Raw genomic sequence first — 24,649 nt, forward strand, 5'->3', positions numbered from 1 at the left:
CTTCAAACCTCCTGCCCCTTCGTCAATAGTCCTGTACTCATGGAGGGAGTCATACGTGCATTTCTGAGGTAAACTTTATTTCTTGGCTGGCAGGACTTTCAAACCCATGCTCCTGCTGGTACTGTCACCCTGCCTATGCAGGTGGCAGCCCAGGCTGAATGGTGCCATGGAAGGGAGGTTGGGGAGTCACTTCACATTCCAGGCTGGGGGAGTGGGGAGACTGGAGATGTTCCCCTCCACAAGCCCTCACCAGCAAGAGGCTGTGACTCACCTCAACCCCAAATTGCGTGTCCTGCCTCTCCACACCCAATGGAGAGATGGCCAGATCAGGCAGCACACACAGGCCCTCGGCCTCACTAATGATACACCACAACACTGCCCCCGCCCCCACCTGGGGCAGCGCTAGCTCCTCCTCCTTGGTCCTCAGCCATGCAGTCCTCCACACCAGGAAGGACAGAGGCAAGCCAGAAGCAGCAGCGGTGGCAGGGGAGTAGAAGGGCACTGAGGTGGGTGGGCTGCCGCCAGGCCCAAAGCTCTCCTGAAGTTGGGCGGGCGAGCTGTCCATCCATGCAGTGCTCGGGCTGAGCACTAAGTAGGGGTGGCCGGCTGTGATACAGGTACTTGAACACCTTTCTGTCCCGATGCTGAGGGCGAGAAGAGGGGACAGGAGACCATGAGTCACTAGCAAAAGGGCAAAGAGGCCAATGGAAAAGAAATGGAGCTGGTGATGGGGATGATAGGAAACTGGGCTAGGGAGAAATGAAAAAGAACACCTACAAGGGGCTGATGAGTCTGTGCAGAGTGCTGCTTGCCTGTAATACCAGTTACTCAGGAGGCAAAGAGCAGGAGGACTGCAACTATAGGCCAGCTCAAGCAAAAAGACCTCCATTTCAACATGTAAGTCATGCACGGGGTGGCTCATGTCTATAATCCCACAGATAGGAGAACTAAAGTCCAAGGCCAGCCCTGGGCAAGAGACCCTAAGTGATAGAATGCCTGCCTCCCAAGTTGGAGGCCTGGTATTCAAACCCCAGTACCATAGGGGAGGGGGAGACTGAGAAAGGGATGAGATAGGGTATATAGCTCAAGTGGTACAGTACTTCTGTACACCGTGCAAAACCCTGGGTACACACATACACACAGGCCAGCAGGGTACTGGTACAGGGAATTCGGGGAGCTGGAGGATGCAAAGGGGGTTGGGGAAGCAGGTACCTAGCTGATACTTGTCTTTGGCTGCTGCCCGCTCCTTGGCATCAAAATACCAGACAGTGATGGCGTACCTGTGAACAGAAATCATAGGTGCAGTGTTCCGTATTCCCAACCACACAAGGGCACTCACGGTCCCCCAGACCTTGGCTCAGCATCGCAGCCTACCCTCCTCTCCGGGGTTCTGAGAAAACGTGCGCGCTCCCAGAAACACAGGTCATACCTGGTGGCATAGGCTGGCTTCACCTCGTGGGGGTTCCGTCGATCAGACCAAAAAATGAGCAACCGGTCAAAGAGCGGCTCGATGTTAGCTACCACGGGCCGGCCTTCGGGGAAGATCTGCAGCAGGCCACCGTGCACCTGCAGGCAGGCCAGAGGCCGCGGCTAGCTGGGCCCGCCCAGGGCCTCCGCCGTGCACTGCGCCTGCGCAGCCACTAGGGGGAGTGCCTCCCGCGCCCCGCCCCCCACAGCCCCGGTCGGGGCTCTTAGCATGAATGACAGCCGAGTCCCCATCATGGCGATTGGCAGGAAGCTACTAAAGACAGGAAAAGGGGGAGTATGTACACGGGGCCGGGTGGGGCTGGGCTGGCAGCACCATTCCCGGAAAGCGGGGAGGTCCCCCCCACAGTGGTCTGGAAAGGAGGTGCCAATCCCCAGGAAGAGTCTGCACTGCCCGTGTGGGCCGGGTCCAGGGCTGAATGGGGGACGCCCGCTGCCCCCTCCTACCTTGACATCCCAGTTCTGATTCAGGTAATAGATGCAGGTGACACAGCGCCCGTCGCCGTGGGGATTGTCAACGTGTCTCACGTACCCCAGCCCGTTACCTGGGTAACAAGCCACCATAGCCTGGTGGAGACAGTGAAGTGGAATGCTGAGGCCGGGCAGGGACCCTTCCCACCCCTCCTCTTCCCAGATCCCTTCCTCATCGCAAGCCACAAGGGCTCCAGTCCCAACACACTTTTTCAAAGTCCAATTCCAGCCAAGACTCTACCCCCAGGTTCATCAGAAACTTCTGGGCCTTAACAGCCACCCAGGACCCAGAAGGGCTCAATGAGTAAATGGTGGTTTGATTTTTTTTTTCCTAACCCTACCTCAAACATCTTGTTGAAGCAAAACCCAACTTCAATGTTTCCAGATAGGCAGGCACCTGGCCTCAGAACCCTCAGCTGCCCCCCACCCCCGCCCCTGACTGTGGAGTAGACTCTCCACTTCCAGGAAGCTTTGAAATGAGGAGGCCAACTTCACCTCATAGGCTGCCAAGCTTGATGTAAGGTGGGGCCTGGATATTTTTTTTGTGTGAATGTCAGTCATGGGGCTTGAACTCTGAGCCTGGGCACTGCCCCTGACCTCAAGGCTAACATTCTACCACTTGAACCACAGAGCCATTTCCAGTTTTCTGGTGGTTCACTGGAGATAAGTCTCCTACCCAGGCTGGCTTTGAACCTCGATCCTCAGATTTCAGCCTCCTGAGTAGCTAGGGTTACAGGTATGAGCCACAGGTGCCCAGCTGGATTTTCTTTTTAAAGGATCCCCAGGTAAGTTCTAAGGTGCTGCAATGTGTAGAACCTGTGCCCTTGACTACAAGAACCTGGCTAAATACACATCTATATACATCTGTTTCATACACATCAGCAGCACAGGGATCAGATCCTCAAGCTGCATGATGCTAGGCATCTCACCTCAACCAGCCTCAACTACCCCAGCTGTAAAGTGACATCTGAGCATCTTGTTTCAGCAGGAGCATTCAGCCCTGAGGGCACAGAGAAAGTTCCAGATCACCACACACGGAATAGTCTAGACTCCCAGTGTAGGCTGCTGCGTGCACCCATCTGGCTAGAGTCCTTTGCACTCTTCTGACCTAGGTCACCCAGGAGTTAAGAGGAAGGAGGCTGGGGTGTGAAGGAAAGGGTTCACCCTGGGGCCTAGCTGTGGGAACCTAACCCACCACCTGAGGCAGTGGAGAGCCCAGCCTGCTCGGCCAGCCCCAGAGTACAGGGAGAAGCCCCCAGGGAAAGCAAGCCCTGGACATGACCACCGGGATCAGGGACAGCCTGACATGCACAGCTCAGCTCCCTGCAGACAAGAGTGGTCCTGAGCAGCCCTCACTGGATGGGAAGAATATGGCCTCAGCCTGGCCGTTACAGTCAGTCAGTCACTGATGAGAGATGGGCAAGGCCCCCGACTGGGGAGCCAATCAGAGCTGCTGAACCTGCAGATGGAAGGCAGGCAGAGGGCAGTACTGGACTCTCCCGCCCACAATCTGTCCCTACACTATATCCCCAAGGTCCCTGACCTCACATGCTATGGCTTTCCCTGTGGTCAGTGGTGACATCTACTTCATCCCCACTCCAGGCCTGCACCCTGCCAGCGACCCCTGCCCCGTCCTTCTTGCCACTCAGGTCACCTTAAGTGCAACCTTAAGTACTCACTCCACAGCTCTCAACATTAGACTAGCCTCAAGGAAGCCCCTGGGGTCAAGCTCCTCTGCCCAGTGCCTGGTGTGCTTTCTGCCAGCTGACAGCACCCCACCCTCACGCGACAGCCTGAGCCACAGCCTGAGCCACAGCAAGGCAACTGCTCAGAGTGGGCAGGTGGGATGAGCAAAGACACGAAGAGTTACACTACTAGGGACAAGTGCCAAGAGCCCCCCGCCCCCACACACACCACACACACACACACACACACACACACACACACACACACACACACGCACACTGCGGACTTTACCCAGCTGTCTAATTCTGTGGTGGGCGAGGAAGGCTCAGAGCCTCCCACCCTGGGCACTCAGCAGTTCTGGTTTCTCCACTTCCTCCTGGGGGAGAGGGGGAGGAGGCTGACACAGGGGCACAGCTGCTGAGCCAGGAGAACCATACTGCCTTCGCAGGCACAGGAACCATGCCCTGGGAAGGGGTGGGTGCTGGCTTTCCAGCTATCAAGTAACGGGAGGGAGGGAGGGAGGGAGGCAGGGAGGAGGAGGATGAGTTCCAGCTGGGGTGGGGAGGACACAGGCTTGACTGGGGGTGGGGAGGCTGGTCTCTGAGCTGGCTCCAGCCTGAGAGGAAAGCCACAGAGGCAGAATCCAAGATGGGACTTGAGCGACAGGGTAGGAAACACCAGAACACACCTGCCATGCACAGCCAGTACCATCAGCCCAGCATCACTGGGCTGAGAAGTGGATACTCCTGCCCCGCACACCTGTCCAGCAACCCCAAGCCTTGGGCTGGAGGCCAGGGCACTCACAGGCATAGGTTAGCACTCCACTGCTGGAGCCCCAGCTCCACTGCCGGCTTTTTGGGTAGTTAAATGGAGATAAAAGTCTCACAAACTTTCCCAGCTAGCTTTGAACTGTGGTCCTCAGATTTCTGCCTTGTGAATAGCCAGGATTACAGGCGAGAGCCACCAGCACCTGGCTATGGCCCCTGGATGGGAGCTAGAGGCCCATGAAGCTTTGACAACTGTCCATAAAGTCCAACTCAATGAGCACTTTTCCTAATAAGGCCCCACCTACATAGAGATTAAAACTTATTATTCTACAAAAAAAAGGGGCTGAGATGTAGCTCAGTGGACAAAGCGCTTGCCTAACAAGTGCAACATACTGGGTTTGATCCCCAGTACCAAAAAAGAAAAGACAAAAAAAAAAAAAAAAGAGCCAAAAACTTAGGACTGGGAATGTGGCTTAGTGGTAGAGTACTTGCCTAGTATGCATGAAGCCCTGGGTTCGATTTGTCAGTACCACATAAACAGAAAAAGCTGGAAGTAGTGCTATGGCTCAAGTGGTAGAGCACTAGCCTTGAGCAAAAAGAAGCTCAGAGAGAGTGCTCAGGCCCTGAGTTCAAGACCCAGGACTGGCAAAAAAAAAAAAGGGGGGGAGGGGACTAAGACAAAGGTGGGAAGGGGGGAGACAGACAGGAAAAGACAAGAAATAAGTAACAGTCTAGGACAGCTCTGCTTGAACCAGCATGCACACACACAATGTCACCCCTAGAGGCTGTCCTGGAGGCAAATGCCACAGTTGGCCCACAGGGCATAAAGTAGCTGGGAGCACTGTCCTCATTCTCCCTGTTCACCATTACCTCCCTTCTCCTGGACCTTCTAGGTTTCCTGAGAGGTAGGATGGATGAGCCAGGCCAGCAGACAGAACAGATCAGAGGAAGAGAGGCCAGGAAAAAAGAAACATTTGCCTACAGACTATCCTCCTCTCCAGGAGCTGGATGCAGATACTATGGGCCAAGAACCAGCCACAGCCTGTGCACAGGTGTGAGGCTGTGCATGTCACCAGCTCTAATCAGGATCGACAAAGGATTCCTGCAAGGTCAAGAACACGGTGCCCCAGGCTAAACCTCAGGCTTACAGGTGCATCAAGCGTGGCCCAGACGGAGGCCAGAGATCCCACAGTCCCCCTGAAACTGACTAAATAAAACAACTCTAGAAGCCTGCCTCCAATCCACTCATGCCAGGACCACTAACAAATCAAAGCGCTCCATGGCCCTTCCGTAAATACCTCCCACCCAGTCTTACCTTGGTGCGCCCATTGATGACGTAGTTGCCCAGCCGCCCAGCACAGTGACGGATTACAGCGTCCACGTGGGCCATAAGGGCACCGATGCTCCGGCAGCCTGGCTCATGGCCTTCCACCCAGACAATCTGGTCCCCACGAATGCTGCGCGGTGGGATGGCACGCTGACTCACCAGCTGCCCGTCACGCAGGCGCCCGCCCCACTTCAGTGCCTCCACCTCAGCCAGTACCCGGCCGCCCAGTGCTGCCCCCAAGAAGTTGTCCTTGACGCAGATACCATAGTACCGCATGCAAGGCACAATATAGTCCAGGGCCAGACGCTCAGGAGCACAGGGCAGGGTCTCTTCCCTCAGCCTGGCACTCGCCTCGCCGCTGCCGTTACCAGTGCTGCTGCTGGTAGTGCTGGGGCCAGCGCCACAGCCCACATCACCCTCTTCCTTTGCCTCCTGGTCCTCTTGCCTGGCCCAGGGCCTCTTGGCGGGTGAGGAGGCATCCCCACCATCCTCAGCCCACTTCCGTTTAGGGGCCTCCGGACGAGCACCCTGGGCAGCCAGTCGCTGGCACTCCTTGGTGACCAGGGCCGCGGCACCTTCACTCTGCAGTGGCCACAGCTCGCCGCCATCCTGACTACTGAAGCCTTCCCGCAGGGGACTGGCAGTGGTAACGGTGGCTGTGGCTCTGGGGGTCCCATTCCCAGCGGAGACCTCACTGGCTGCTCCAGGATGGTGGTAGGAGGGTAGCAGAGTACAGGGCAGGTAACTTTCCACCCCCATCCTGCCTCGGCTAGGCTCCAAGGGCTCTGACACAGACCCTGGCAACTGAGGGAGAGCCTGACTCAGGGACTGTGGCTGGCACCGGCTGTCCATGGCTGCAGTGTCTTCATCCCCCGGGCATGGAGGGCACGGCCCCGGCCCATGATGCCACCCTCCTCCACCTCCTCCTCCTCCTCTACTGGCTGCAGCCGGGGGCTGCTGGGCCTGGCGTGGGGCAGGGTGAGGCAGGGCCGGCAGCAGGGGCTCCTTTTTGTACCCTGGGTATGCTTGCTGGTCCCCAAGTCCACTGGTGTCCCTAAGGATGTGAGAAGGGACCGGCTGGGGTAGCTGGAGGGAGAGAGAGAAAAAGGGACATGAGATGAGATATGGGCAAGAAGTTTGGGGATGGTATAGATACGGAAGAGAGATGACTCGGACAAAAGTGATTTCAAACCCCGGGTACCTGAGCCCAAGTGGAGGAGCAGAGCCTGAGAACTGGGGGGAGGGGGACCCCCCCCCCCCCGCACCTGTGACAGGACAGTAAGGGATGGCTCAAAGAGAGAAGGGAGGCGGGGAATAAGATCCAGAACTCACGGAGGAGGGATCTGGGGCAGAAAAGGAGTGGTTGGAGGGGTGGGCAGGAGGCGGGATCTGTCCGGGAGGGGGGCTCCAGAAGAAGAAATGGAGGGGGTCTACAGAAAGAGGAAATGAGGGAATCCAGGAGAAGTCGTCCTAGGTGGAGAGGAGCAGGCAGACAGAGGAAACTGGAGAGTTAAGAGACAAAGAGATCGCGGTGGGGAGGGGGGGCAGAGAGGAAAACAAAAACAAAAACCCCGGAGGGAAGCCGGGAGGGCAGGGCCTGACACGGACAGACAGGCCCGGGCGGTGGGGGTCGACCTGCGCCCTGCCGGAGGAAGCCCGCGGGAGGAGGGACGGACTCACACCCAGACGGAAGGGAGGTCCAGAGAGGACGGACACACGGAAGGGAGCCGGGGAGGAGGGGCCTACGGCAGCAGAGGGGGGTCCGCGCGCTCGGGGGACCCCGAGGAGGCCCCGGGCTCCCCACCCCGGCCTTCCCCCCACCACCGGGCACGCGAGACCCCCCTGCCGCCCCCCACGCCCGCCGGGCCGGGGCCCAACGTGCGGCCGCTGCGCGCGCCTCCCCTCCCCCACCCGCCCTCCGCGGGCCGCAGGGCCCGCGCGCCCCCACCACCGCGCGCGCGCGCGCGCACACCGCACGCCCGGCGCGCCGTGGTGCCCCGACTCCAGCTACTTTTTCCTCTTCCCCCGCTTCCCTCCTTCCCTTCTCCGCCGCCTCCTCACCGAGCTTTTTCCTCCGGCCCCGAATACGCCGTTTGTGCCAACCGCCCAGCGCTTCGCGGAGCGCCATACCCCGCCCCCACCACCACCCGCGACGCTCCGCCCTCGCCCCAACTCCTCCCCGTCCGCGCCGCGTCCGGCGGGCACGTGACCTTGGCCTCTCCTCACCGCCTCTCCCTTCGGGATATGCAGTACGCATGCGCAAAGCCGCACGGGGCGGGGCAACCCCAGAACATCCCTTTGGAGAAATGGGACCGTCGCCCGCGCGTGGCTCATTTGCATCTTATGCCCCGCCCCCTTCCAGACGGGGGCGTCAGAACGCCGTTGAGAAGGGGCGGTCCTGTAAGAAGATGCAAATGAGATCATTTACATGGAAAGATCCCGAAGCAGCCCGTCTGAAAAGCGCCAGACGAGTGGGTTCATTTGCATAGACGCTCCGCCTCCCAGCCCTCACAGGGGGATGCTGAGAAATGGCCGCGCAGTTCGCTGGAAAATGCATGGAAATTGCACGTTGGTAATTTACACAAGCACTTTTGCAATGGAGGAAGTACGGGATGTCCTGAAGGAAAAGCTCACGAGGAAACGAGGAGCAGGAAGTGGCGCTGCGGCTCCAGTGGTAGAGCACCAGCCTTGAGCTCAAGAGTTCAGGGACAGACCCAGGCCCAGGGTTCAAGCCCCACCACCGACAAAAAAGAAAAAGGAAAGGATGAGCATATGTTTGCGTGACCCCCCCAGAGAACACAGCTGCAGCCAGAAGAAAAACACCGCGGAAAGCAAGCAATGCAGGAGACATTTGCCCGGCTAGCTGCTTCTGAGGGCATCTGTGGCGTCCCACAGGGTAGGACTGTGCAGATAAGGTCATTTTGACTGCCCTGCGTCCTCTGCCAACACCCAGCAGGGCCTACGCGGCTGGGAGAGCAGCCAGCAATGTCCTCACCAGGCCCCTGTTTGAAGGTGGTGGCGGCCACCCTGAGCTCAAGGTCCATCCTTGGCTTAGATGCCCACAAACCACTAGCTTCACTAATTTTATCACCAGGAAAGGGCATTCATGTTCAGTACTACACATTCCTGGGGTACTGTCACCTACCAGACACACATACAGGTCATAAACGCAGTGTCATACCCACTGTCACCAGTGTGAACTAGGTGTGGGGTGCCATATCTGTCATCCCAGTACTCAAGGAGGCTGAGGCAGGATTTCTGAATTCCAGGAGTCGGGGCTATACAGCACCCAATGACAAACTCCTTCCACAATGACCCCTGTTACCCCCACACTATGTCCAACCCAGACAAAGGACCTCTAAACATCAAAACCAATGAGTCTTCCATCAGACACTGCTTCCATCTACCCAACACCCAGCCAACACCCAGAAATCACAGAGGCCAAGACACCGGTGTAAACAATGCTTTATGGTGGATGGGGCAGGATTGAGATGGGGGCAGGCCTCCAGATAATAAATAACATGTATTCAGTACTCGCAACAGCAGGGCCAGGCAGGAAGTTGGGGCCAAAGTTAGGCCCTGGTCTCAAGCTTTGGAAGCTCTTGGGTTCTGGCTGGGGGGGGAGAGTGGGGGGAGAAGGAGTGGAGGACAGAGGTTAGCCAAGACAGAAGAAGCAGCAGCAGGAATGGGTTCTCCCTTCCACCGTGGCTCAGTCTTGCCCCATAGCCAGGCCCCACCAGGCCAGGGAAGGAGGACAAAGTGGCAGGGCAGCTTTTCTGGGACTGGAGCAGGTTGGGACGTGGCCTCCTGGGGCCTGGGTCTGGGTCCCAGCCGGAAGGGCAGGGCTTGGAGAACAGATGAGCTGGAAGAGAAGAGGTTGGTGACCTTAAGGGATCTCAGGCCTGACTAGCTGGTATCTCTGTCTCATCTCTGGGTATCTTCCTGATTATACTTTGCTTTCTCCCAAAGTCTCTGAACTGTTTGTTCCCCTCTGCAGGGAATTTTAGTCCAGTGAGCTGTCTGCATCTGTAAAGGGTATAAAGACCACAATCTCACTTTTACATCTATGTCCTTCCATGTCCAGGACCTAGCCTGATTTTAGGCTTCATCCCAGCATTTTCCAAACTAGACAGACACATTAATTAGTGGTTCCTGCTTTTTACTGTGTAAAGTATTATCTGGAAGCTTCTAGAACTCTTGAAATTACTTCAGAATCTCTGGGGTATTTCCTGGGCATCAGTATCTTACGCTACCTTTCTAACTGATCCAATGTGGAGTATTGCATGGGATGATGGGCAGAAAAGTCCGTGACACTCTCATCTCCAAGAAACAATTCAGAAAAAGCCATAAGTGGCATGGTGGCTCAAGTGGTAGAGTGCTAACCTTGAGAAAAAGAAGCTCAGGAACAACACCAGGCCCTAAGTTCAAGCCCCAGAACTGGCAAAAAGAACAGAGTGCATCATATGAAATAAAAATATTAGAAGCCAGGCACTGGTGGCTCATACCTATGATCCTAGTTTCTCAAGAGGCTAAGATCTGAGGACTGAGGTTCAAAGCCAACCCAGGCTCAATTAACCAGTAAAAAGCCAGAAGTAGAGACATGGCTCATATGGTAGAACCTGAGCCATGAGCAAAAACTCAAGGCTCTGAGTTCAAGAATGATTACCTGTACACACAAATACAAACAAAGGGGGCTGGGGATATGGCCTAGTGGCAAGAGAGCTTGCCTCATATACATGAAGCCCTGGGTTCGATTCCCCAGCACCACATATACAGAAAATGGCCAGAAGTGGCACTGTGGCTCAAGTGGCAGAGTGCTAGCCTTGAGCAAAGAGAAGCCAGGGACAGTGCTCAGGCCCTGAGTCCAAGGCACAGGACTGGCAAAAAAAAAAAAAGAATATTGGTGGATAGAAATACAAAGCAGATTGCTGGTTGACAGATGTAGGAGGGTGGGGAATGAGTGTCATGGACATGCAGTTTTCCTTCAGGGTGTCAAAAATATTAGCTGGACTACTTGGTGATTCATGCCAGTAATCCCAGCTACTCCAGAGGCAGAGATCTAAGGATCACTGTTCAAAGCCAGCCTAGGCAACAAAATGAGTTACAGTCTTACCTCTAATTAACTGTCAAAAATCTGGAAGTGGGGCTGGGGATATAGCCTAGTGGCAAGAGTGCCTGCCTCGAATACACAAGGCCCTAGGTTCGATTCCCCAGCACCACATATACAGAAAACGGCCAGAAGCGGCGCTGTGGCTCAAGTGGCAGAGTGCTAGCCTTGAGCGGGAAGAAGCCAGGGACAGTGCTCAGGCCCTGAGTTCAAGGCCCAGGACTGGCCAAAAAAAAAAAAAAATCTGGAAGTGGAGCTGTGGCTCAAGTGGTAGAATACTACCCTTGATCAAAACAATCAATAACAAAAACAAAAAGCATAAACATGATGCCCTGAGTTCCAGCCTCAGAAATAGTATGCGCGTGCGTGCGCACACACACACACACACTTTAGAACTTAGAGAAAATGACTGAACAAAGTAGTGAACATACTAAATGGCATTGAACTGTTCACTTTACAAGATCCTGAGTTCAATCTCTAGTACCGGGAAAGAAGGATGAAAAAGAGGGAAGGCGAAGGAGGGAGGGTAGGAGGAAGGGAAAGGGGGAAGTGAGATCAAGGTCATGTTACATGAACTTAGTCTCAGTTAAAAATAAAAAAGATAATAAAGTTTTTAAATAAAAATGAGAACCAGGTGCTGGTGGCTCACCTGTAATCCTAGCTACTCAGGAGGCTGAGATCTGAGGATCACAGTTCGAACCTAGCTGGGGCAGAGAAGTCTGTGAGACTCTTATCTCTAATTAACCACCAGGAAACTGGAAGTGGCACTGTGGCTCCAAGTGGTAAAGCGCTAGCCTTGAGCAAAAGGCACTCAGGAACAGCACACAGACCCTGAGTTCAAACCCCACAACCAAAATAAATAAGTGAATAAATAAAAATTTCTTTAAAAGGACAAACATTGGTAGAAAACAATAAAACATGATGAAGCTACAAGCCAGTGGCTCATACCTCTAATTCCAGCTACTCCAGAGGCTGAAATCTGGAAGAGCATACATAGTTCAAGGCCAACCCGGGAAGAAAACTCCTCCTAGACCCTCTCCAAAAATAACCAGCAAAAAGCTGGGCTGGAGGCATAGCTCAAGTGGTAAAGAACCAGCTGACCAACACAAGGCTCTGAGTTCAAGCCTCAGTACTAGCACACACACAAAAAAAAAAAAGTGCATGGTGACACATGCCTATAATCCTAGTACTCAGGAGGCTGAGTTAGAGGCCAGCTGGGCTACAGAATGAGTTCAGGCCAGCCTGGGCTGCCTCAGACAAGCCAGAGCTTGTCTCAGAAATTATCAAAACATACTCTCCCCACCCGCCCATGTCCACCTCCCCAGCAGGCTTGTTATTTGTTCCATAGTGCTTCTCACCCTAATCATGTGTATGTTTGTTTATGCCCTGTCTCCTCCCAAGAGACTGTCAAGCCAAGGGACAATTTTTTTGGTCTGTTTTCCTGGCTATGGTCTCCCTAGAGCTCTGACACAGGCCTTGGCACACAGTAGGTGTGAGGTGTGACCCTTGAATGAATGAACTGGTCAAGGCTGGCAGAGGCCTAGGGGTGGGGCAAGCATGTGGGTACCCTGTGGTTGGGAACATGGCTTGTTCAGCTCCAGGCCGGGCCACTTTTTCTTTTTCCTTTTTTCTTTTTTTTTTGGGGGGGGGGAGGGGCCTTGAACTCGGGATCTGGGCACTGTCCCTGGGCTCTTTTGCTCAAGGATAGCACTCTACCACTTTGAGCCACAGTGCCACTTCCAGTTTTTGAATGGTTAATTGGAGATAAAAGAGTCTCACAGAAGGGCTGGGAATATGGCCTAGTGTTAGAGTGCTCGCCTCGTATACATGAAGCCCTGGGTTCCATTCCTCAGCACTACATATATAGAAATAGTCAGAAGGGGGGGCTGGGGATATGGCCTAGTGGCAAGAGTGCTCGCCTTGTATACATGAAGCCCTGGGTTCAATTCCCCAGCACCACATATACAGAAAATGGCCAGAAGTGGCAATGTGGCTCAAGTGGCAGAGTGCTAGCCTTGAGCAAAAAGAAGCCAGGGACAGTGCTCAGGCCCTGAGTCCAAGCCCCTGGCAAAAAAAAAAAAAAAAAAAAAAAGTCTCATAGACAGGGGTAGGAAGGTGGCTAGTGGTACAGCGCTTGCCTAGCATTCATGAAGCCCTGAGTTCAATTCCTCAGTATGACATAAACAGGAAAGGCCAAGTGGTGCTGTGGCTCAAATGGTAGAGTAGTAGAGCAAAAGAAGCTCAAGGAGAGTTCTGCGGCCCTGAGTTCAAGCCTCAGGAACCATTAAAAACAAACAACCAGGAGTCTTTCAGGGACTGTTCTGCCTGGGCTGGCTTCGAACCATGATCCTCAGATCTTTTTCTCTTGCAGCACATTTTCTGTGTCTCCATGTCTGCTCTGCACTCCCTCCCCACCTCCCCTCCCCACCACACCCCCAGTGTCCCACCTGACTCTGCAGGTCTCAGCAGCCACAGGGCTGAGGGGCCACGGCCTGGGCACTCCGAGGTTGCCGCAGCTGACGGAGGGACGCATCACCATACTGAATGCCAGAGCCCATCCTTTCGGGGTCCAGCTCACCTGCGGAATGGGGGAGGTCAGCACTGTCCCCTTGGAGTCCTTCCAGCCCTGCTTTCCACTGTCCCGCCACGGGGCTCACCTGAGTCAATCTTGTTGAGGATGGTTCGGGCACACTTCAGGAACGCCTCCTCCACGTTCTCGCCTGTGAGAGCACTGGTCTCAAGGAACATGAGTTCTGGAGACAAGGCCACCATCAGTCTCTGTCTCTTCTCCCCTTCTCGCTGGTTCCCCAAATCTCCCATCCACTCTTTGCCCTCACCCCACCTCCCTGGCACCCACCTAGCTCTTCCATCCTGGCTCAGCAAGCATGGCAGCCTGAGTCACAGGACTCCTGGGGCTCCCACAGCCTTCCCTGTCACTGTTCTGTCCTCTCTGGCTCTTACACTTACTGTCTACCAATGGGGTGTCTCACCCCAATCCATTGTACTGAGAGCCCCATGAGAGCTAGACTTGGGACTGGCTTCACCACAGAGTTCCCAGCACCACTTAGCACAGCCTCAAATCCACCAGTCACAGGGCTGGGAATATGGCCTAGTAGTGGTAGAATGCTTGCCTCGAATACATGAAGCCCTGGGTTCAATTCCTCTGCACCACACATATAGAAAAAGCCAGAAGTGGTGCCGTGGCTCAAGTGGTAGAGTGTTAGTCTTGGGCAAAAAGAAGCCAGGAACAGTGCCCACGCCCTGAGTTCAAGCCCCAGGTCCGGGGGGAAAAATTCCACCAGTCAAGTTTTGTAGTGGCAAAATCTCTAAACCTAGAGGTTACAAGATATGGAGTGGGGAGCCTAGCTTTTTTTTTTTTTTTCCACTCAAGAGAAAACAAAAAACCCCTTGAACCACAGCAGGATTAATTTCTGGCTTTTTGCTGGTTAGAGATAAGTCTCATGGACTTTCCTACCTGGGCTGGCTTCAAACCAGGATCCACAGATCTCAGCTTCCTGAGTAGCTAGGATTACAGGCTTGAGCCACCATCACCCAGCTCCTAGGGCCATCTTGAGTTTGCAATGCCCCCAGGGCTGTTTCCCTAGGGTAATGGAAACTTCTAAAAAGCTAACCCCATGTAGCATTCACTGCTAGAGGTGCTCTTTAACCAGGGCAACATGGGGATCCCCACTTCCCAGCTGAGGGTACTCAACACCCACGTGGCCACAGAGCTCCACAATGACATTTGAACCTAGTCCCTGGATCCCCACATTCAGGGCACAGCCAACGAGAGCTAAGTAGACAGGTGCCATGCACAGTTCAATCTCTCTGCCCCCCACTGGCCAGTCCCCAGCTCAGGTCTCACCATTCTCCTGGGCAAAGCGGGAGGCCTCCAGGAAGGTGACCTCACGCTCGGGGTCCAGGTCCTTCTTGTTGCCACAGAGGATGACCACAATATTGGGGCTGGCCAGCGTTCGGGCGTCTGTCAGCCAGGCAGCCAGAGAGTTGTATGTCTCCCGGCTGTGGAGAAGAAACAGAGGAGGAAGGCAGCATGGGAGAGGGGTCACTGGTGCCCAGCTGGCCCACACCACCCACCCTCTGCACCCACCTCGTGATGTCATACACCAGCAGGGCTCCAGCTGCCCCTCGGTAATAACTCCGCGTCACCGACCTGTGGGGCCAGGGGGACCCAGTCACCCCCAAAGCTGGGGTCTGCCCGGGACTGCCCCCCTCTGCAGAGAGAGACTGGTGGTTTGGAGGCCCCCCTCCACCTTATTGCCCACTCAACCCCTCAAAAAAAAATTCTAGCTTCGATCTCGTTGAGATACAAATTTCTCTTCTCTGCCTCAGAGAAATCGAGTCTGTCTGTGAGTCTCGTGCTTTGTTTCTCTGTGTCTGTCCTATAGGCATGTACCACTCTACCCCACTACTTTTAATCTGAGAGCAACCATCTCTGTTTCTCTCTCTCCTACTATTCCATGGCTGCCTGGGTCTACTGTGGTGTCACCTGTGACTCTGTACACCTCAATCTCCCTCCTTCCCTCCTTGGGAACCCAGGCCACCTACCGAAACCGCTCCTGGCCAGCAGTGTCCCAGATCTGTAGCTTCACCGTCTTCCCACCCACGCTGACTACCCGGGATCCAAACTCCACGCCGATAGTGTGGTTGGAGTCCTGTTTGACTGGGAGTGGGAGAGAGACAGAAAGCAGTGCAGAGGCTCAAGAGGAGCTCCAACCTCCACAGACCCATTCTCATTGTGTGTGTGGAGGGGGGGGGAGGGGGTGTCACTGAAGACCTAGCAAAAAAAGATAGACAAAGGCAAGCTACTGTATAACCATGGCCAGCCCAACCCATTCCACCAGCTGCCCATATCCACAGCTCAATGCTCCCATACCACTGCCCAAAACTCACACTTGTTCTCAATAAACTGATGAAGCAGACATGACTTTCCAGTTCCCGCACTGCCGATCACCAGGAATTTGAAGAGGAAGTCTATGTGGATGGGGTCAGAATCAAGGAAATAAAGGGAAACAAGAGTTAGGAGTAGGGCTGGGGATATGGCCTAGTGGCAAGAGTGCTTGCCTCGAATACATGAAGCCCTAGGTTCGATTCCCCAGTACCACATATACAGAAAACAGCCAGAAGTGGCGCTGTGGCTCAAGTGGCAGAGTGCTAGCCTTGAGCAAAAAGAAGCCAGGGACAGTACTCAGGCTCTGAGTCCAAGGCCCAGGACTGGCAAAAAAAAAAAAAAAAAAAAAAAAGAGTTAGGAGTGGGGAGCTGGGAATATGACTTAGTGGTAAAGCGCTTGCCTAGCATGCATGAAGGCCTGAGTTCAATTCCTCAATACCACATAAACAGAAAAAAGCCAGAAATGGCAAAAAAAAAAAAAAAGAAAAGAAAAGAAAGAAAAAAGAAGAAGAGTTAGGAGCCCAGCCATGGTGGCTCATACCTGTAATCCAAGCTACTCAGGAGGCTGAGATCTGAGGATGGAGGTTTGAAGCCAGCCTGGGGCAGGAAAATCCGTGAGATGCTTATCTCCAATTAACCAGCAAAAAGCTTTAAAGTAGAGCTGTGGCTCAAGTGGTGGAGTGACATCCTTGAGTGAAAAAACTAAGGGACAGTGACCAGGCCCTGCGTTGAAGCCTCAGTACTTCCACTAAAAAATAAAATTATGATTCCCATTTTCCAGATGAGAAAAATGAGGCCAGAGAGATTAACTGACTTGCATAAGGTCACACAGGAAGAGCTGAATTTCAAAGCCATGCCCAATATCTTAGCAATGCAAGACCCTCCTGCCTCTACCTCATGAACAGCTGGTAATGTAGGCATGCCACCTGTGCTTGACTACTGCTAAAGGCCCTAAAGGATGACATTTAATCAAGGGTGACAATCTAGCCTCTGTCTTTTTTTTTTTTTTTAATGGAGCCAGGGATTGAACCCAAGGCCTCCTAACTGCCAGGCAGGCTCTCTACTTGCTTGAGCCATGCCCTAGCCTTCTATAAAGTTTTAATTCTTTTTGTTCATTTATTTTATGAGGCTACTGGGGCTTAAACTTAGGAAACTGGGGACGCTTGGGCACTATCTCTTAGTCGTTTTGTTCAAGGCTACCTCTCTACCTCTTGAGACATAGTTCCACTTCTGGCTGGTTTTTGGTTTTTCTTGGTGGTGGTGAATTGGAGACAGGAATCTCAAGGACTTTCCGGCCCGCACTGGTTTCTAACTGGCATCTTCAGATCTCAGCCTCCTGAGCAACTGGTGCCCAGCTGATCAACCTTGCATGGCGCTTGAATGACGTCATAAATATCCAAATGGCCTTTGGCAGATTAAAAGATTCCCCACTCTTGCACCTACCTAGCCTCCAAGTTATATTCCCAGAACATGGGGTCTTTGTATTTAATCCCTCTGCTTTTTCTGTACTTGTTGAATGAATCGGTGACTCCTGAACCCCTCCACCCATCTGATTGTATATTCACACTTTTTTTCTTCTTCCTGTCCTCAGACTCCCCCCACGCTCACCCAGGAGCCTGTTCTCCAGCTTAAGTCTCACCGGTCACCACATTAATTCAGAGACAACCTAGGTGCCCAGTTCATTCCAGATCAGCCCCAGGGCACAGAGCTAGACCCGGAAGCGCGACCCCTGCCATTCTAGTGAATGTCCCGCCCCTCTCGTCCAGGCTCCGCCCCTTCCGTGAGGGGTGCTCTTCTTCCCCTCCTGGCTTATAGTGAACACACTCGGACCCCATCCCTCAAATCCCATCCCAGACCCTCCATAGGCTCCGCCCACCCCGGGCTATGGCCAGCCCTCGACCCAGGAAACCCCTCCCAGCTCCCGCCCAGGCCCTGCCCCCATAGCGATAGACCCCGCCCCCCGGCGCTGAAAGCCCCGCCCCACTCAAAACAGGCCGCATCCTCTGTGGGTCTGGACCCCGAATTTCCTCCAGCTTTAACCCTCCATCCTCACCGTAGGTCTCAGCCATGACTCGGTCGCGGCCGCTGAGGGCCGCAAATATGGCGCCGCGGCCGCGCCTGGCTCCTCGGCAGGCAGCCGCTCCACTCCGGCTGCAACCCCGGCTCCTTCCTACTCCCGGACCCGGCGCCACCACTTCCGCCTCCACCCGCCCCCCCCCCCTCACCTCCCCAACACACACCGCTCCGCTGCGACCCGCAAATGCTGTGGGATACCAGGCCACGCTTTCCAAAGCAGCGATTGGCTGACTCAGCTAACAGGGGGCGGGACAAGAGACATTTATTGGTAGCGGGAGAGGGGCTAGCCGAAAGGGGTGGAGCCAAGACAACGATTGGTGGGACAAGCGGGAACGGGCGGGACAGAGATGGCTTGTCCAGCGGAGGATCGGATTTGGTCAGGAGTCAGGGGGACCAGTTAAGACTCCTGATTGGATAGCAGCGGACACGGGGGCGGGGATACGAATGTGAAGGGACAGGGACACGATTGACAGAAAAGATTCTTCAGCTGGTGGGGCGATTTCTTATCCCAAAGACAGGAAAGAAACTGGGAGGACAGGTGCTCAATTCCCCCTCATCAACCTTTCAACATATTCTCAAAGGAAACCTCAGCTAGAGCCAGGCCTGGTGGCTCACGTCTGTAATCCTTGCTACTCAGGAGGCTGGGATCTGAGGATCGAGGTTCAAAGCCAGCACCCCATGCATGGAAGTCCATAAGACTCATCTCCAATTAATCACCAGAAAACTGTGGCTCAGGTGTACAGTGCTGGCCTTGAGCAAAAAAAGCTAAGGGACGGTGGCCCAGGCCCTGAATACAAGCGTGCGCGTGGACGCGCACACACACCCCCCACCCACCCCACCTCCCCACCCTTATCTAGCATGCACAAGCCCTTGGGTTTGGATCTCTCACACCTCAAAGGAAAAAAAAAATAAACCGAACAAAATAACGTCCCACAGGTGCGTCACCTCCTCAGAGTTCAAGACCAGCCCAAGTTGCATCCGCAATTTATATTCAATTTAAGATGCAGCTTCTCCCTTGCTCTTTCTTGTCCCCAAACCAAGTTTAGGAGCCCTAGTCGGTTACCCAGCTTGGAGCACCTAGCGTTCACTAATGAAAGTTAACCTAGCAACTGTGACATCACCACTTTCAGGAACATGATTGGTTAGATTCAGGATCCTGTGAAACATTTCCTTTGTAACATCCCTAACCCACCCCAAAAACCACAGAGAGGCAGTTGCACTGGGCTGATGTATTTTGTTTAAAGCACAGCAGGGACAGCAGTAGCCTGAGTTCACTGGCAGTAGAAATCCCATTTCTGAAAAAGAGAAAGGCAAAATGTTGGAAAGAAAATGAGCAGTTACGCCACAATGGATCTAGCGGTTTTAGCAAAAACCTGTTGGCACAGGAGCAAGACTTGGTCACACAAGATCTATGCAAATTGGCCTAGAGTCTTCTAACCTTTGCTCCTCCCAAGTAGATAAGGGCCTGACACAGTGGTGCTCAACTTCCTGCAACTCAGGAAGGAGGACGAAGAGTTTAAGGCCAGCCTAAGCTACAGAGAAGATTGTTTGGAAAGAAAGAAAAAAAAAAAACAGAAAGAAAGAGGGAGAGAGAAAGGAAGGAAGGAAGAAAGGAAGGAAGGAAGGAAGGAAGGAAGGAAGGAAGGAAGGAAGGAAGGAAGGAAGGAAGGAAGGAAAAGAAAGAAAAACAGGTGGCTCACACCTGTAATCCTAGCTACTAAGGAGGCTGAGATCTGAGGATGACGATTCAAAGCCAGCCTGGACAAAACAGTCTGTGAGACTCTTATCTCCAATTAACCACCAGAAACCTGGAAGTGGCTTTGAGGCTAAAAGTGGTAGAGCACTAGCTTTGAGCAAAAGAGTTCAGGGGCAGCACCAAGGCCCACAATCAACATCACTAACAACAACACAGGCTGGGCACCAGTGTGCCTCATGCCTGTAATCTTAGCTACTAAGATATGAGGCTGAGATCTGAAAATGGCAGTTGGAAGTTAGACCAGGCAGGAAAGTCCGTGAGACTCTTATCTCCAATTAACCACCAGAAAACTGGAAGTGGCTCTATGGCCCAAATGGGAGAGTGCTAGCCTTGAGCTGAAAAGCTCAGGGACAGCGCCTAGGCCCAGAGTTCAAGCCTCATGACTGATGGGAAAAAAAGGAAATTTGGCCAGGCCCTGGCTCACATCTGTAATCCTAGCTACTCAGAAGGCTGAGATTTGAAGATCCTAATTCAATGCCAGCTATGAAAGACAAATCTGAGACTCTTATCTCCAATTAACCAGCAAAAAGCCACAAGTGGAGGTGTGGCTCAAGCTGTACAATGCCAATTTTGAACAATAAAGCCAAGGAGGCCCTGAGTTCAAACCCCAGCACACATACACACACACACAATTTTTCCCAGCTCAAACCGCAAAGCAGCCGGAGTGCATTTTTGCCCATTGTATTCCTAAGGGTCTTCCCACCAGAACCCTGCCAGCTCCAGGAAACTCACATCGGTCTTCACATCAACTTTGCCAGGTTTCAGCGTCTGGTCCTCTCGGACAATACTACTGGGGAAATAGCCCAGACGAGCAGCCAGATCTCCATAGTATTCTCCCTGGACCTGAAGAAGAGTTGTTGAAAGCCTGGTCTGGGACGATGGCATTCTCATCCCAGCTAAAAGCCTCTGTGTTCTCCTCTTCCTGATCTCCTCACACCTGCCTACTTCCATCTTTCCATTTAAATGTCACCTGCACAGAAGCCCTCACCGAGCACTCCCAATCATTCTGTAGGAAGACAGGAGCAAATATTCACTACTTTTTAAATGGTTTTGTTATTGTCTTCCTTCATTACAAAAGGTTATAATTCCCTGTTCCATCTTTGATATTTAGACAAGAACCTGGTAGCAGGCACAGTGGTAGGTGCATGTAACCCCAGCACTTGGGAGGTTGAGACAGGAGGATCCCAAGTTTTGCATCAGCCAAGGGTGTGTACAGTGAGTTCAATGCCTGGCTGGCTAGATATCAAGACCGTCTCAAGGGGAAAAAAGTAAAGAGAAAAAGACTTGGCACTGAGTGATAGCAGTTACTAAGCAGAGTAAAAATAACTAGATGGCTGCTGGTGGCTCACACCTGTAATCCCAACTATTCAGGGACAATGCCCAGGCCCTGAGTTTAATCTGTATGACTGACAAAAAGACAATGTCACAAACCATCCTCTCCTACTTTTGGTTTTCCCTTCAGGTGAAAACTAGGTTTTGCTCCAACCCTAGCCCCATATCCTTCCCTCTTATCTTTCTCTCTCTCACAAGACTCACACTGCCTCCCCAGAAGAGGCGACCACGGCCTTTCAGCTTGGAGAAGACATACACCACTTGGCCCCTGTGTATGGTCAGGAATCGGCAGTCAGGAGCCACGTAGTCCTGAAGGGCCACCGCCATAGAAATGGGGTCTGGGAAAGGAATAGAAGGGAAATGACAACACCTTCTACACAATCCAGCATCCCAATCCCCCAGCTCCCAGTAGTTGTCCCAACCCCCCCTCTTACGGCTGCATTCCTCATCAGCACAGAGTTTCCGTTCAGCCAGCTTGGGCATGGGGCGGCTTGCCCCTCCAGGTCCTGGGAAACCACAGAGCAAGACGATGACGAGAAACACTGGAGACACCGTCATCATGGACTGTGAGCAAGCAAGCAAGTGGGGTCTCCTTCCTCTTGCCCTCCCTCTCCTCCCCTCCTGAGGCACAAGGAAACCTGTGTTCTCAGCCTTGTCTCCGCCCTAAACCAAAGTTCCCCCACCACACACACCATCCAGAGACTACCAGCCAGCCAGGGCAAAAGCAACTGGCCCAAGAAAATGCCGCCAGACGGGCCCCAAAGCAAACCAGGCCACTCTATGTGATAGTTATCCTCCCTCCCCCTTAACAATCTGAGGCCAGGATATTCAATTCCATCATCTTTTGAGTTAGCTAAGATTATCTGGATTCTGGTACCTTGCTCTCTCCCACCATCCCCAGGGACAGAACTAGAGCAGCAACTGTGGAAATCCACCTTGGAATTTCCTGTGGGGTAGGGGAAGAGGCAAAACAAGGCATCCTTTGATTACCTGGACCAGCCCAAGAGCTCAGGTACAGAGTGAGCCCCTTATTCTGGGCCTCAGGCAGTGTCTCCCCTTATACGCCTCACTAGCCAACTCCTGATCAGATAACCAGGGTTAGGCTGTCCTCCTCTCAAAGCACCCCTCCTAGCTATAAAATGGAGGTTATAAAAGCAAATTTCTAGTCTCTCCCAAGATTTTATTTCTATTTTAGATGCTTTATTTACTTACGTATTGGTTGCGGAACTGGGCAATGTCCCTGAGCCTCTGTGCTCTCCCACTTCCAACTTTCTTGGTGGTGAATAGGAGACAGAATCTCATAGACTTTGCCGCTCCAGCTAGCTTTGAACTGCGATCCTCAGATTTCAGCGTCCCAAGTAGGTAGGATTACAGGAGTGAGCCACTGGTGTCAATTTTATAGATGGTTTGCATCCCCTCAGGAGGGACAATTATAATCCCATTTCACAGGGAAATGGTGATGTATATATAAAAATACTGGACTAGGGCAAATGGCTCAAAAGGGTAGAGGCCCAGAGTTCAATCCACAATACCACAAGAAAACTAAACTGACTAAAAAGAAAATCAGACTATGGTGTACATGTGTAATTCCAGCTACTTGGGAGACTGAGACACTGGGAGGCAGGGAAACATTGAGATCCCTGCTGAAAAATAAAAAGGAGCGGGGGGCTGGGAATATGGCTTAGTGGTAGAGTGCTTGCCTAGCATGCATGAAGCCCTGGGTTTGATTCCCTAGCACCACATAAACAGAAAAAGCCAGAAGTGTCGCTGTGGCTTAAGAGCTAGACTGCTAGCCTTGAGCAAAAAGAAGGGGCAGGGACAGTGCTCAGGCCGAGTTCAAGCCCCAGGACTGGCAAAAAAAAATAAGAGCTGTGCACTGGTGGCTCACACCTGTAAACCTACTCAGAAGACTGAGATCTGAGGAACAAGGTTCAAAGCCAGCCTGAGCAAGAAAGCCTATGAGACTATTATCTCTGATTAATTACCAGAAAGCCAGAAGGGGAGCTGTGACTGAAGTAGTAGAATGCCAGCCTTGAGCAAAAACAAGGGACTTTGAGTTCAAGCCACAGGACCAGCAAGCAATTAGAGTAACTTTTTTATATTCGTTCAATAAATATGTGATTACGTACATTCTGTTAGTTCCTAATCTTGCCCTTGGAGACTCATCAGGGAACGAAAAACTTGTGTGGGCCAGGTGCTGGTGGCTCACACCTGTAATCCTAGCTACTTAGGAGGCTGAGATCTGAGACTTGCAGTTCAAAGCCAGCTTGGGCAAGAAAGTCCATGAGACTCTTATCTCCAATTAACCACCAGAAAACTAGAAGTGATGCTGCGGCTCAAATGGTAGAGCACTAGTCTTGAGTGAAAGAGCTCAGGGACAGCACCCAGGCCAAGAGTTCAAACCCCACAACCAACAACAAAAAAACCTAAAAACCTTGTATGGGGCAAACAGTAAACCCACCTTGGGTATACAAGTGTGTGAAATAATCAGGAAAGGTTGGTAGGGAAGTACGTGCGTCACATGCATGAGTCCAGACCCTGCTCCTCCCCCAAAAAAGATTAAAACATACTATTATTGGCTGTGGCCCACAACTGTTGAAATTAATTTCCCAAACCTCAATTTTACTTAGCCATTGCTGCAAAATAACATCAAAATATCCTAGATCAAGACTGCATTAAACAAATTTGAAATCACAACTGGCAAAGACCTTGTGCAGATTTGGTAATATCTGTGCCTTCAGGCATGCATCAAGGGATTCAGAGGTACACCATACAGAAAAGGGGGGGGCCCCCCCAGTCTTCATGTGCAGGCCAGTGTCCAGCAGGGAAGTTCACAAGCGTAACACAGGGTGAAGGTTATTTGATGTGGCCACATCCGCTCCATCCAGGGCCCCCACCCCCCCACAAGGCCCATGGAACATTTATTTCCCCTCCGTACCGCAGGCATTCCAGTAGTGCTGTGAGAGACACCATTCTCTTCTTCACAATCCTCCCCTACCCAGGTCTCTCACCCCCAGGCCCTCTGCACTGCTTCCAGGCCGTTCCAATAGCCTGGCTGCTCTGGGTCTCTTTTGGGGGGTTCAGCCCAAGGAGTACCTCAGCTCTGGCCTTCACAGACCTCTCTGCAATGCTGCCCTTAGTTTTTTTCTGTCAAGCTGAGAAACTCAAGGCCTGGAGTCCAGTCATGTGCCATGGTCAGAAACAGGAAGTAGTGGATTTGAACACATCTCTCTCACCTGTGAACTTGTTTCAGATGCATGCGTTGATGACCACCCCCCCCCCACCTCTGGATTGCCAAGTCAGCCATTTTTGCCATTATTAGCAGTCACCATTGGCCTAGAGCACTCCCGATCCCCACCACAGGAGACAGGAAGCACACGCTATGCTGTGGGTGTGTGCACAAGCACTGTCCTGGTATCAACAGGACAAAATCAAAATACCATCAGGACATGGATTGCCCTCGGGGTAACTGGGGGGGTTCCCAGACTGAAAATCAGGATCAGCTGACCACAGAAAACAACACGTCACAAGTACCAGGCCTGTGAGGTCCACTGTTCCTCTGTGGTGGATGAGACACTTCCCCTTGCCCACTTGCACTGAGGATGCAAAACTGAGTGATGACAGCAACTCCGTTCTTTCCTGACCTTGACGTCGTGCAGGGAGAAAGACTGCATGTTCCTCTTTAACAGAGAGCGGAGAGGGGGAGCAGGAAGTAGCATCCAGGTAAAATGTG

The 24,649-nt window shown here is 52.9% G+C and overlaps 3 protein-coding genes across 3 annotated transcripts; all 3 read right to left on the reverse strand.

The window, feature by feature from the left end:
* Positions 1 to 56: 56 nt before the first annotated feature.
* On the reverse strand, positions 57 to 7,908 carry Egln2 (egl-9 family hypoxia inducible factor 2). Its single transcript, XM_048330063.1, has 6 exons — positions 7,798 to 7,908; positions 5,725 to 6,822; positions 1,933 to 2,052; positions 1,430 to 1,566; positions 1,213 to 1,280; positions 57 to 644 (listed from the first exon to the last, which is right to left on the reverse strand). Exons 2-6 carry the CDS (start codon positions 6,586 to 6,588, stop codon positions 589 to 591), a joined length of 1,245 nt encoding a protein of 414 aa, XP_048186020.1. The 5' UTR covers positions 6,589 to 6,822; positions 7,798 to 7,908; the 3' UTR covers positions 57 to 588.
* Positions 7,909 to 9,183: 1,275 nt separating this feature from the next.
* Positions 9,184 to 17,973, reverse strand: Rab4b (RAB4B, member RAS oncogene family). Its single transcript, XM_048330064.1, has 8 exons — positions 17,806 to 17,973; positions 15,755 to 15,835; positions 15,410 to 15,524; positions 14,952 to 15,014; positions 14,709 to 14,863; positions 13,501 to 13,596; positions 13,291 to 13,421; positions 9,184 to 9,598 (listed from the first exon to the last, which is right to left on the reverse strand). Exons 1-7 carry the CDS (start codon positions 17,819 to 17,821, stop codon positions 13,306 to 13,308), a joined length of 642 nt encoding a protein of 213 aa, XP_048186021.1. The 5' UTR covers positions 17,822 to 17,973; the 3' UTR covers positions 9,184 to 9,598; positions 13,291 to 13,305.
* A 1,069-nt stretch (positions 17,974 to 19,042) lies between these two features.
* Positions 19,043 to 23,900, reverse strand: Mia (MIA SH3 domain containing). Its single transcript, XM_048330067.1, has 5 exons — positions 23,378 to 23,900; positions 21,351 to 21,862; positions 21,121 to 21,254; positions 20,317 to 20,427; positions 19,043 to 19,123 (listed from the first exon to the last, which is right to left on the reverse strand). The coding sequence occupies exons 2-5, from the start codon at positions 21,475 to 21,477 to the stop codon at positions 19,100 to 19,102; spliced, it is 396 nt and encodes a 131-aa protein (XP_048186024.1). The 5' UTR covers positions 21,478 to 21,862; positions 23,378 to 23,900; the 3' UTR covers positions 19,043 to 19,099.
* Between the last annotated feature and the right edge of the window lie 749 nt (positions 23,901 to 24,649).

This window comes from Perognathus longimembris, chromosome 20 (assembly GCF_023159225.1).
Source record: "Perognathus longimembris pacificus isolate PPM17 chromosome 20, ASM2315922v1, whole genome shotgun sequence".
Classification (NCBI taxonomy): domain Eukaryota; kingdom Metazoa; phylum Chordata; class Mammalia; order Rodentia; family Heteromyidae; genus Perognathus; species Perognathus longimembris.

Coding starts and splice junctions, on each gene's coding strand:
- Rab4b (XM_048330064.1), bottom strand. Junction 14,864..14,951: donor CTGGTGTATGACATCACGAG/GTGGGTGCAGAG, acceptor TCTTCTCCACAG/CCGGGAGACATACAACTCTC. Junction 13,422..13,500: donor CCTCAACAAGATTGACTCAG/GTGAGCCCCGTG, acceptor CCCATTCCGCAG/GTGAGCTGGACCCCGAAAGG.
- Egln2 (XM_048330063.1), bottom strand. CDS start 6,588: ATGGACAGCCGGTGCCAGCCACAGTCCCTGAGTCAGGCTCTCCCTCAG. Junction 2,053..5,724: donor TCATCAATGGGCGCACCAAG/GTAAGACTGGGT, acceptor TGTCTCCACCAG/GCTATGGTGGCTTGTTACCC. Junction 645..1,212: donor CAAAGACAAGTATCAGCTAG/GTACCTGCTTCC, acceptor TCTCGCCCTCAG/CATCGGGACAGAAAGGTGTT.
- Mia (XM_048330067.1), bottom strand. CDS start 21,477: ATGATGACGGTGTCTCCAGTGTTTCTCGTCATCGTCTTGCTCTGTGGT. Junction 20,428..21,120: donor GCCTCTTCTGGGGAGGCAGT/GTGAGTCTTGTG, acceptor ACTCTTCTTCAG/GTCCAGGGAGAATACTATGG. Junction 19,124..20,316: donor AAGTTGATGTGAAGACCGAT/GTGAGTTTCCTG, acceptor TCTCTTTTTCAG/AAATGGGATTTCTACTGCCA.